At 32.9% G+C, this 12,317-nt stretch overlaps 4 protein-coding genes across 5 annotated transcripts; 1 reads left to right on the top strand and 3 right to left on the bottom strand.

The window, feature by feature from the left end:
• Positions 1–1,694: 1,694 nt before the first annotated feature.
• Positions 1,695–6,083, bottom strand: LOC126668836 (putative E3 ubiquitin-protein ligase RF298). Of its 2 annotated transcripts, none has more exons than XM_050362041.2 (4): positions 5,976–6,082; positions 5,654–5,699; positions 3,325–5,451; positions 1,695–2,377 (listed from the first exon to the last, which is right to left on the bottom strand). In XM_050362041.2, exons 3-4 carry the CDS (start codon positions 5,443–5,445, stop codon positions 1,832–1,834), a joined length of 2,667 nt encoding a protein of 888 aa, XP_050217998.1. In that variant the 5' UTR covers positions 5,446–5,451; positions 5,654–5,699; positions 5,976–6,082; the 3' UTR covers positions 1,695–1,831. The 2 variants fall into 2 exon arrangements, with proteins under 2 accessions (XP_050217998.1, XP_050217999.1); XM_050362042.2 differs by having other exon boundaries at positions 2,372–2,478; positions 5,976–6,083.
• Positions 6,084–7,313: 1,230 nt separating this feature from the next.
• On the top strand, positions 7,314–7,951 carry LOC126667075 (uncharacterized). Its single transcript, XM_050360041.2, has 3 exons — positions 7,314–7,560; positions 7,644–7,689; positions 7,781–7,951. Exons 1-3 carry the CDS (start codon positions 7,417–7,419, stop codon positions 7,834–7,836), a joined length of 246 nt encoding a protein of 81 aa, XP_050215998.1. The 5' UTR covers positions 7,314–7,416; the 3' UTR covers positions 7,837–7,951.
• A 74-nt stretch (positions 7,952–8,025) lies between these two features.
• LOC126667074 (F-box/kelch-repeat protein At3g06240) lies at positions 8,026–10,028 on the bottom strand. The gene is made up of 3 exons (XM_056104426.1): positions 8,714–10,028; positions 8,430–8,505; positions 8,026–8,325 (listed from the first exon to the last, which is right to left on the bottom strand). The coding sequence occupies exons 1-2, from the start codon at positions 9,889–9,891 to the stop codon at positions 8,466–8,468; spliced, it is 1,218 nt and encodes a 405-aa protein (XP_055960401.1). The 5' UTR covers positions 9,892–10,028; the 3' UTR covers positions 8,026–8,325; positions 8,430–8,465.
• A 1,129-nt stretch (positions 10,029–11,157) lies between these two features.
• On the bottom strand, positions 11,158–12,011 carry LOC126669554 (peptide methionine sulfoxide reductase B5-like). The gene is made up of 3 exons (XM_050363043.1): positions 11,754–12,011; positions 11,517–11,673; positions 11,158–11,438 (listed from the first exon to the last, which is right to left on the bottom strand). The coding sequence occupies exons 1-3, from the start codon at positions 11,852–11,854 to the stop codon at positions 11,283–11,285; spliced, it is 414 nt and encodes a 137-aa protein (XP_050219000.1). The 5' UTR covers positions 11,855–12,011; the 3' UTR covers positions 11,158–11,282.
• Between the last annotated feature and the right edge of the window lie 306 nt (positions 12,012–12,317).

Below are 12,317 nucleotides of genomic sequence, written 5' to 3' on the forward strand. Positions count from 1 at the left end.
CAGTTTAGAGAAAAAAATAGTTTTACCCGTTTTATGAAAAATGATAAGAACAGATTCTGATTAATGATTAATGTAGTAATTGATTTACTAGCTCCAATATTGACAAAAATGGAATATACTTTGAATCTCCATGTGGCTACGCACTGAACATGTGAATGTTTTGATTATTTCTTTTTATTTTCTCCATGCAACTATTATAATTTTGAAAATTATGATATCCATAGATTTTTTCTTCTCCTTTTTGAGCCTGAATGCATATTTATGCCCCTTAACTATAACGCTTTGATCATTTATACACCTCAACTTTAACAAAGACCATTTATACGCTTAAATTTAACTTTTTTTTATTATATTTAAACACATTCGTAGAATGTGATAATAATTTTATGGACAAAGCCTATGTTGTAGCCTCTTAAACTTTCAATAAACTATTTAATTCATACATTTTGTAAGTTTTTAAATTAGTTATATTTTTTTAAATATTAATTTCACATATTAATTTCAATTCTTTCACTCTTTATTTTTTTATATTAATCATTTAATTATATCATAAATTTAATTCTTTTACTAGTTTAACAAAATATATAAAAATAAACATTATCAAATTTTATTAAAAGTTTCTAAATCAAACATTAAATATTTTTAAATCATTTTTTTAGTAGTTCTTTTAGATGAGTATAAATTTGCAGCAATTAAATAGATAAATAATTTTGTATTCAAATATTTTTTAATATGATTTACTCTAAGTGTTTTTTAATTTTTTTTAGAAGTTAGACATAATTTTAAAAATTTAGTCGCAAGTGATAAAGAATGTAAAAGGTTAAATTTTAAAAATAAAATTCAGAATTTTGGACACAATTACAACAAAGCTTTCAAATTACATTAACTATAACAATTAAAAAAAAGGGGAAAATTACACCCTATATTGTGTATACACAAAATATTTAAAAAACTACTCCACTTATTTTATGTTTACACTTTAGCTTTGAACAAAGGATCACTTCACCCTCTGAACTTGGCATGAAGTATCAAATACACTCAAATCCGCAAAATTGGATCAAATCACCTCACAACTTGGCGAAACCAGATCAAATCTACCCCTCTGTCACTTTTACCCACTCTCAACCCTTGTTTGAAACACACTCTCCACGGAAAAATGTCTAAAATAATTCTTATCTTTTTTTAATATTCAAATAAATACTTAAAATTTCTATTGTTTTTTTTCAAATTTTGGAACATATTAACCACCGACCGACAATCGCCGTCGGATTTTTTTTTCGACCGAATTTTTTTTCGATTTTTTGTTGAAGAACAGATCCCAGGAACGAAGAGCAGACCTTCTTCTCATCGGAGAGCAGATCTAGATGGGTCTGCTCTTGCGTTGAAGAACAGATCCACTTGGGTCTGTTCTTCAACAAAGAAGACAAAAAAGTTTGAGTAATGCAAAATTACACATGACTAGTGCAAAATTGGTTTATTGCACAAATCACATGTCACATCGATTGCATCTTTTTTTCAGACGTTAAGACAAAAAAGTACTAATATTTTTTGAACAAAACACTGATTTCATTTCTCATGTAAAGTGACTTTATTTATTGTGAAATGAATAAATAATATTCTATTTATGTAAAAATAAAAAATTGGAAGATACTAAATATTAATTTTACTCCCAAAATGTCAAAAAGGAAGAAGCATTGAGAAATCACCCTTAAAGTATTAGTATTGCAATGGTAAAAATAATCTCAATGTTTTTAACCATTAAAAAGACGCATTATTGTCCTCAATTGAGTTCCAACAAACTTTATTCAGAGCACTCTTTTCCATAGTCGAGTTAAGAGAGAGCATAACGAACGGGTATACGTCGTCGTATGGTACTCCTACAAGAAGGACAATCCTTCATTCCTTGTTTCTCATGAAGCTCATTACATGTTGTGCATACCACCTGATGAGCGCATGGCAGAAATACTACAGACATCTCTTCTGATAGGCACATCACACATTCTCTTTCTCGTTTCACGCCTTCTGCGTCGGAATTATCATGAAAATCTGCAACCGTTTCTGGAAAATACAAAGGCGGCGACTCTTTCTGCTGCGTACGACTATTTTTAGCATCTGCGAGTCTGCTAGCATAGCTTTCGTTGATTCCCCTTCGAAGTGCAGCAATTTTTGAAGAGTCCGTCTTCAATCTCAATTGAGCAATTTCTTTTTCAAGCTTCTGAATATCATCTTTGTACTTTTGCAGATTAGTTTCTGCTTTTAATTTGATTGAATCCTCTTTAGATTTCGCTGAAGCTTCGCTTTGTTCTCTTTCTTTTCTTATTGAATTCGCTTGTAAAAATAATTCTTCGTTTGCATTTGCTTCTTGTTGCCATCTAGCCTGCAATATCGTTATTTTTCTATTACAAGTCACCATTGGTACCAATACACTCTTCATCTTCTAGCTAGAAAAATTATATTTAACTTCTGCAGCAAGGCAATCTAGCAAAAGAAGATAAAACCCTAAACAATAATAAAATGTTGAAAATGAGGAGATGCATATAACTCAAAGAAAAGACCTAGAACAAAAGGCATGTCTCGCGAAAGATAATCCTACGAAGTTTGAGTTTACTTAAAGTTAAAAAACTATTGCACTAATAGTTATTAATGCGGTTAAAAGAAAATGATTTTCTTTCTTGGGTTATTTGCAACTAAAAGTCTAACCTTTCACATTTTTAGCGATTTAGGAACGACATTTGGAAGTTGGCACCTCACAATCCCACCTTTCATTTTGGCATTCTTGGCCCAAAAGCATTTTTCCTTCACCGTTGTGGCAGTTTTGTAATGAATGAATCGATGCCAGATTATTGCCAAAAAATGAAAGATTGGGCTTTTATTCGCAAATAACCCAATTAACTGCAGATGCCTGGGTTCCATGTGTTATGCATGCGTGATACCCTAAATTTTATGTATAATTATCATATCAGATTGTTTCAGCACTAGTTATGTAAAGTGTGTGCATGGCTTGACGATGAATCAACTGCACGCAATCCCTAGATATGGATAATTACAAGTTTGATTTAACATCAAACTCCTGCAGCAAGTGCGAACCAAACTAGGAGGTTTGCTGCACTATGGAAATGTTTCTACCATAAAGCAAAACCAGCTAAATATTAATCAGAAACCAATCATCACCCATCTCGGCCAATTACTTTTCTAATCCAGCAGAGTCAGAATATACCATGATTACAATCAAGGGACTGGAAGATGACTGTTCAAACATATGCTAAGTGAAACCTCTGAAGAAAAATACAGGAAAAAGAAAGCGAAAATGCACCAGAAAATTACCTCATGTTGTTCCTTTATTTGTTTAGCCTGTTCAAGATTCTGTAACAGTTGTGCAGCCTTGTATTTTTCAGCTGCAGTCTCTTCCTGTAAAATTATCTTCTGCTTCTCCCATGACTGAAACTTCATCAGTGTGTTCTTTTCCCTCTTTGATACTTCCTGACAGCTTGCAGCTGACTGTACTGCTTTTAGTTTTGCAGCCTCCATCTCTTGCCTCAATGCGGAATTCTCCACCTCAAGCCTCCGGACAGCAGAATTAGCTCTCTCTACCTGTCCACTAGCTTTGCACAATGCATTTTCCATCTCGGTGAGCTTCTTCATAGTGTTCTCCTCCAGAGTTTGCTTCTCTTTCTTGAGCCGTTCAACTTCCTCTTTTTCCTGCCTAAGTGATTTAAGCTCGGCCTTGTCCTTACCTAGCCTTCGAGCAGCCTGCATAACTTTCTGATTAGCCCACTCTGTCCATTCTTGAAGCTGATTTTGCAGTTCCCTTGTCCTAGGAACCAGCTTCATAATCATCTCATCCTTCTTGTCCCTAGGAACCCACTGAGCAAGAGACTTATCGTATGGTATACCAGAAAAAGTGCAGTTAGGTGTCTCAGTGTTGCAGTTAACGGGAATCGAAGTGGAGTTGCTTTTTGCAGGAAATGAAAGTGAAAGCTCTGTATCAGTGGCTGATATTACAGGTGAAGTGCTGACAGCAGGTAATGCAGATAGGTTATTGGTCTTGGGCAAAGAAGAATTTTTGCCAGAAGTTTCTAAATTAAATGATGCTGGGGAAGAGGATCCAGTGTTGTTTAAAAGATTCTGGCTTCCGTTCTCTTGAGGCACATCAACTCCCATTACCTTACTCAATCTCAAAGAAGCATTTTTTATATTAATAGCAGAATCTGAAACGGACTTTAGTTTCTTATCCAAGATTAAACCACCCAAACCACTCAGTTTCCCCGCTCTTGACCCTTTCGGCCCATATATCCTGTAGCCCTTCTCGAGATGTAGTGATTTTTGTCGAAGTATGTATTCTCTCTTGGTACTGTTAGAATGGCTCTTTCGGCTAACTATAAGTTTTTCCTCTATCACAGGCGCTTGAGATGTTCCTGCAATGTTGAAAGATTTCTCTGCACGATCAAATGTAGAATTTGATCCATCTTTCTCCAAGACTAATCCACTGAGAACGCCTGATATCTTTGGTTTAGTTGCACTGGTAACCCTTGTCACCTTTGTAGGTGCCTCAGATTCAGAACAAGAAACTGATAGTTCTGGCTTACAAGGATTCGGAAGATTTAATTCAGAACCTTTGTCTTCTGTTTTTATCTTGGGTTGAGCGGAAGTGGAAGAGATCTCATTTACAGCTCCATCGCCGGCAAAACTACTCAAGGGATCGCCATCCATTGCACAAGCATGAGAAACATTCATGTCGCATATCAGCAAGCACCACATTGCATCCCCGGTGCTGAAGAAAGGCCTGACTTCTCGAAGCACACAAACCAATTCCGCCAATATATACTTCTCCAACTGCTGTAAATTGTCAAAACAATGTTCCCTTGAAGAATCAATCTCTTGACCATTTTTAAGAAATGCTAGAGTATTGTCCACTATATTTGTAACCGTATCTTTACTCCCATAACACAGGCCTGACCTCAAAACGGCCTTTGTAGCAACTTCTTTAGTATAACCGCAACTGACAATTTTTTTAATTGCACTCTTGAAGATTGCATCCAAATTGCTCAATACAAGTTCTTCTAGCTGTGACTCTGTAAGATCACTCCAATCAGCATCATGGGATTCTTCTGATTCTAATTCCTCTCTTGTTCCGACCTCAGATGGAGCTATGGCACTAGATAGCCCAAGATCAAGTTTCAGTCCTTCAGAATGGTCTTGGTTAACACCACACATGTCACACACACCGGACGGCCCATGAACTGGGGTAACCTCGAATTTCTCTGCAGAGAATTCATAGCCAGCGCATTCATTCTGAGATGAAGATAGAATCTTATTGGGGTCCCCCAAAGGCGGATCAGCTCGAAATTTCCTCTTATTTCTACTTCCTTTCTCTTGGACTGATACCAACGGCGGAACCTGACTGCTACAGCTACTACTACTAGCTTTGGCAACCATTGATGCCATTTTAAGCTGCATAAAAGTTAAATATCGAACTAATACTATAAGCCAATTGTGAATGTAACACTCACTTAATACCTACAAATGCTTATAATCAACATAAAAATTAATGGTTTTGTATCAAAGCCCAGCACATTAAATCATTTACTGATAAGAATTACAAACCAAATCATAAAGGGCAATCCTACATTAAAAAATGACCAGAAAATATTACCTTTTAATGTCTGTGTGAAGCTAAAATAATGAAAAACAATCCAATTCTGCAACAAACAATCACCAATCAATCAATACATTACAGACCCAGAAAAATTAAAGCACTTTAATACATGCCCAGCTCATAAAATTATAATTTAAATATCGCCTTGTGAATATGAACAATTCTCAAAAATCAAGAATCAATTTCACAGATCAAAACAGCTAAGAATGTAAAATTCAACCAATGAGATAAAAAAAATACAGTGATTTTCAATGATAAAATCGAAAAACAAGTGGAAGAAATTCAGATTTAATAATTAGAATCGATGATCGGAAGATACCTGATTGGTGAGCTAATGGGTTGGAGCAGAATCAAAGGTTTATTGAGAGACCAATCTAAAAAACATGGGTGAAATAGAAGAACATAAACATATATATATTTTCTTTTATTTTTATTTTTGTTTCTGATTTGTTTTTTGTTTTCTTGTTAATTTTCTTCTTTATTAATTTTTTTCTCTGTTTGCCGGAGGGTAAAATGAATGAATGAATAAATATATTCAGAAATTTAATACATAAATGTTGGAATTTTATTTTATTTTGATTTTAATATGTTTTCACAATCACAGGTAGATATTTTTTGTATTCCCTATATAGATACTACACATTATAATATCAAAATTTTATTTAATGAAAATAATAATATTATTTTCATAATATTTTATCAGTTGAACAATAATATAATATTTACCTTTTATTATATTATATTAAAATTAAAAACATATATTCATGTTTATTTAAATATTTTATCCGATCATTATATCAGTTAAACAGTAAATTAGTAATCACCCTAGTTCAATCGTCAAATTCTTAAAAATATGACTTGAAATATTAAAAATTACAATGCAATTTTTCATTAAAATTTGTCTAGTAATTAATTTTTTTTTTTTTGAATTCTAGTAATTCATTTACTCAACACAATTATACATATAATGCCTAATATTGTTGGAACATGCAATGATATTTGGATTTTCACAAAACAAATGAAGTGTTTACTTTATGCATAATGATGTGTTTATAATATTTTAGTCTAAGTTCTAGGTTGTATAAAAATTACAATAAATTGAAATGTCAAAATAGATAGTGATAAAAAAAAAATCCCCATAAATTCCCTTGTACAAAACTTTGTTAATAAAATTATGGCAGAAGGTACAAAAAAACCCTCGACTTTTCTTCAAAAGTACAAATCAGCCCTTTTACTTTTTTTGGGCACAATTAAACCCTCGTGTTTTTAAAACTGAATAATTAAACCCTTATTGTTTTAAAATCGAACAAATAAACCCTTTTAGTTTATTTTTGGGTCACTTACCCCCTCAAATTTTCGGTAAATATTTTAAACGTTAAAATTATTTTTGAACTTTTTTCCTATATGATTATGAGAGACATGTCAGCCATTAACGAGTGTTTCTAATGATGCTGGATGAAAGGGGTTTTTTGTTCGATTTGAAAACAAAGAGGGCTTAATTATACCCTAAAAGAGTAAAAGGGCTGATTTGTACTTTTGTGAAAACTACGAGGGGTTTTTTTTGTACCTTTTGCCTAAAATTATTCAATGTAGTTGAGACAATTTTCTTTAAAAAATAATTATGTTTAAATTTTATGTCAGTTTACATCAATTAACGAATAAATTCATTTTGATGTTGGGAATTGATAGCAGCAAAAAAGAAAAATCTAGGGTTAAAATTTGGATAAAAAAGACTAGTAAAGGTAGACCAACTAAAAAAAATGGCCCAGCCAATTGAACCCAACCACCAATCTGACCCATTGCAATCTCCGCCGCCTCCTCCACTTCACCAAAGCGACGCCGACGACGATGATCCGAACGTCAAGCAGCTCAGAGAGTGCTCTTCTGTTTACCTCTCATTACAGGTGAATTGGACTCCATTTTTATTCTCTCATAACCAATAAACTTAAGAACTCTAAAAAAAATTAAAATATTTTGGGTATTGCAGGATTGTCTTGTAGAAAGCAATAGGAATTGGAAAGCTTGCCAAAAAGGTATTAATTCTTGGTCTTTTGTGTTTTTTTATTCTAGGGCTGATGTTTTGAATTTCTTATGATATTATGTGTTTGATAAAATGCTTCACAGAAGTTCAAGCTTTGAAGGCATGCAGTGAGCGGAGGAAGACCGATCAAGAAAAGTGAAAATTGAATGTCTTTGCAGTTAATAAATTATTAAAGGTTTTGCTGTAGCAGAATTCTGTAATTTTTAGTGACGTTAGAATCCATTTTTTTAATGAAAATTTAACTTTGAGTGGTATGATTTTGTTTTGCTGAAGAATAGCTTTATTTGCTATTCTAATTTAACATATTTGATACTCTAATTTGGCTAAATGCAAAATTATGAGTTGATTATTCTGCTATCTTGCTAAAGAAACAATCAGAATCTCAAACGGTAATAAGAAAAACTACTATTTTACTTGAAGAAGCATTTTCAATGTTCACAATGTAACTTAAGATTAAGAGTACTAGACAATAAAACAGAAGGTGAAGATCTTAAAAAAATAACAAAAACATTCAAAGAAAAAATGAAAAACTTAAAAAATAAAATATAAGTCGCCTCTTCTAGAACTAACGACGAATTGTACCAAGCAGTCTCTAGCAAAAAGCACCCTGTTTTTCAATTCTGGCATCCTGCAAGTAATCAATTGCAAGCACAACATTAGATCAACAATAATGGCGTAACGTCAACTATATTTCTGAGAAGAAAACCGAATCAGCTGTAGCTAATACTTAACTCCAATCCTGCAGATTATCACACATTCCTCCTTACGTCAGTACGAGAAGAAGTACCCCTGGGTACGCATTCTTTGCCTGTAGTGAAACAGCACCACAGAATTAGTATTAAGCAGAGTAGCAGACCACTATTAGTTCAATTCCGGGTAGGTGAAGGGCATGCATGGAGTCTATAGAAACCGAACCAAACTGACAAATTCGATGTATTATGCAACTATTTAACAATATTATAAATGTAAATACAACAAAATCAAAATATGCAGGCCAATAATATTCAACTTGATACCTGGAAATTCGAACTTTCTCTACTTCCGCAATGTCTTCAAGCGAAACAAACGAAGGAATATGAGAATAAATTTGAAATTCTCCAATAGTCTGACAAATCTTAGCATCCCGAAATTTCTTTGTTTTCACATTATAACAAGCGATAACAGAATTCCCACAGAGCATCAATATATTTTCACTGTCAAATGAGAGTATAGCCTCACAGAACTTAAAACTCCTCTTGTTCAAACAAAGGTTTTCAACAACATACATTTTACTCCAAGATTTCTTAACTCCATACTCCTTCATAACCCATAAATCAGATCGTTTCGAAAAAGACGAACACAAACATAAACAATCTCTCAACACTCCAACCTTCATAACCCTCTTCATTTTCTTCCCTTTAGGAGCCAAAACAGTAGGCAATGGAATTTCCTTAAACTTCTCAATTCCGAAATTGAACGCGTAAACAAGACCAAACCCGCCAGAATCGGAAGAATTAATCCAATGAATCGAACCGTTTAAGAAAGTATTAACCGGTAAAGTAGAAGTAATCTTACATGGGGGATTGTCGATTCGTCTCCATTTTCCGGTTCCGACAGTGTAAACCTCAGCCTCTTGGTAGTTCTGAACAATCTTGTAAGACTCCATTACATTAAACGTATGAATCACTTTATATTCCGCGGTCTCAGCGCAAAACCCGAATCCAAAACTTCCTTTACATTTGTAATGGCTATCATCATTATTAATTATATTGATCGCAATATGCTCATCTAAAATCGGATTGCAAATGTAAACCTGGTCAGCAATTAAAATACTTCCACTCAAACAAATCAACCCGTTAACAGAATTAACAACTTCGAGTTGATAATTGGGTAGATGATCTTCGCTGTTGAACTTCATCTTCTCGACCATAAATCGAGATTTTGTATTCCCTCCGTTAATCTGGGCTAGCAGAAGCTGTCTGGATTCGCCGCCGCGGCGGCGGATGATTTTGATGAGGATTCCGGGAGGGGAATTGGTGAGGTGGAGCTGGGTAAAAAAAAGATCGGAAATGAAATTGTTCCAGGTTTTGGAAACGCATTTGCAGTCGTAAAGGGTGTTGATGGGTAATCTTGAGAGAATGTCTGTGATTAAACACGATGGGAGTATGGTTATTTGGGAAGGTATTGCGGGTCTTTTGAATCTGTTGGGATCCATGGTGGTGGTGGAGAAGGTATTGAGATTTGGAAATGGTGCAGAGATTTTGAATTTATGGAGAGCGAAAGCTATAAGATTTTGATTTCTCCAATTGGAGGGAAAATTTTGCCGCCAATTTAAAATTTACCAAAACTTCGGTCTGGTATAGGGTCAATCCATGTCGCTGAAAATCTGCACCATTAATGTAGTTTGTTAAACGGGCATAATCTTTATGCGCCTTCGGTTTCTATCCACGATTCATGAGCATTTTTGGTATGGAAAAAAAAATGGTTAATGCTTTTAACTAAAAAATTTATACTTTTTAACCGTAACAAGCCTACTGAATTAATCGGATGGACACAGTTTTTTTAATTGAATTTATTTAAATTCGGTTCAGGTTGTTTGATTTTTCAGTTTTACCGAAATAAAAAATTATTTATTCTATTTTAAACAATAACAGATAAAAAAATATTAGATTTAAGAATAATTAATAATATATTATACATTTTAGCTACTTAATTAATAAGAATTTGATTTTTTTTTCTGTTTTCTGGTTCGCAAAATTAAAATGAGAACTTAAATTATTTTTAAGGTACAATAGATGAATCGAACCTGTCATTTTTTGTTAATTTGATTTGATGCACGCCCCTAATTTTATGCAATTGCTATAAAAGTTCGAATGCAAGTCAAGTGTAAATTAGAGCTGGTAATTTTAAATAAGACGCGATTAAATGATATATCATGACACAAAATTAAACAGGTTTGGATTTGATGCAAACAATATCCGTGTCGTAACTGGATTAAAAACGCCTCATTATTAAGTTTAAATTTTAAAGCATTATTAATTTGTCTATTCTATTCTATTTAATTTTTTTTTATAAAAATACCTATTTTCAACTAAATATTTATAAAAATACAATCTTCGGTAAATTATTAGTAGATTATTGATAGTTTGGAAAAGAAAGTGTACTTTTATTGAAAAAAAGTTTTTAAAAAGTATTTTTGCAACAACAAAAAATCAGAGAATATTTTTGTAAAAATTTCAAAGAAAAACTTACATGCCATATTTTTCTCTTCTATTTATATATCTTTGTATTGTTTATAATGTTTTTTTGTTAATTTTCTTGAAAATATAATGTTATTTAATTTAGTACTAAGTGTTAATAATTATATTTGTTTTACATTAAATACAAATTTTTGTTATTCAAATAATTAAATGAATTTAAACATTTCATCTCAAACAAAGGTTTTTAACTGTAACTTTTATTTTTCAAAATTAAAGACTACTTTGTCCACTAATAAGATACTGTAGATTACTTTTTCCATTAACATATTTATCTAATATAACCACTGAATACACTGAGATTGAAGCGCACACTCAAGTTTATTTTAGAAGTAATCCATTATCATCTCTAATTAGAGGATGAAGGAATAAACTTAATTGAAACGCTGTTTACACAGTGGCGTTCATCAGTTGGAGTTTTGTGCCCTTCGCCTTTAAAAACATGACCCAGATGCCCACCGCAAGCTGCACATGTGATCTCCGTTCTCCTCCCGTCTGGATCCGCCTGAAATTCACCGTCACACATTAGATCCCGCCAACGAAAACACTACAACTTGCAAATCCATTTAAAAGAATAACTTACAGAGCGATTTATGGCTCCGGGAAGACCTTCGAAAAAAGCAGGCCAGCCACAGCCAGAATCAAATTTAGTAGCTGATTTATAAAGTTGTGTTCCACAGCCAGCACAGTTATAAATTCCTTCTTGAAACGATTTATCGTATTCCCCTGTGAATTTTAGCCTGTATCAACCGCAAGAATTCAGTTTCAAATAAGAGTACTGAGCAGCAAATGAAAGAAAAAGAAAAAGAAAATTAATTACTCAGTTCCTTTTTCTCTGAGAATGTGAAATTGTTGTGGAGAAAGAATGGCTCGCCACTCTTCTTCACGCTTCTCTATTGAATCTCCTGCTCGTGCCGCCATTGCAGAGAGAATCTAAGTTGGGAAAAGCTTACGAGAAGACGATGCATTAGTAATGGAAATATATTGTTTATATAGAATTCCTAATTCCTTTCTATTTGGCACTAATTTTGATATGGATCTATAAAATCAATGTACAAAGACAGCTTATGGGATTAGTTCATAATTTAACAATTTCGCTTGTCCCTCTGACAAATTCGATATTAGTGTTAATTATAATATATATATATAGTAACAAAATCATAATATTTATAGTGATTTACTAACAAATACAAATAACTATAACATTTTTATATTTTTATCTAATTTTCTTTCGATAAATATTTTTTATCTAAATTTATATTTAGATAGAAAATTCCTTAAAAATTAATTTTGAACTGCCAGCAATTGATTTGGAATTGACATTGAATTTGAATTAATTGTTGCCCAAAAGTAACAAAAAGAAAAATGAGATAGATGGAGGGGT

The sequence above is a fragment of the Mercurialis annua genome, linkage group LG2 (assembly GCF_937616625.2).
Source record: "Mercurialis annua linkage group LG2, ddMerAnnu1.2, whole genome shotgun sequence".
Classification (NCBI taxonomy): Eukaryota; Viridiplantae; Streptophyta; class Magnoliopsida; order Malpighiales; family Euphorbiaceae; genus Mercurialis; species Mercurialis annua.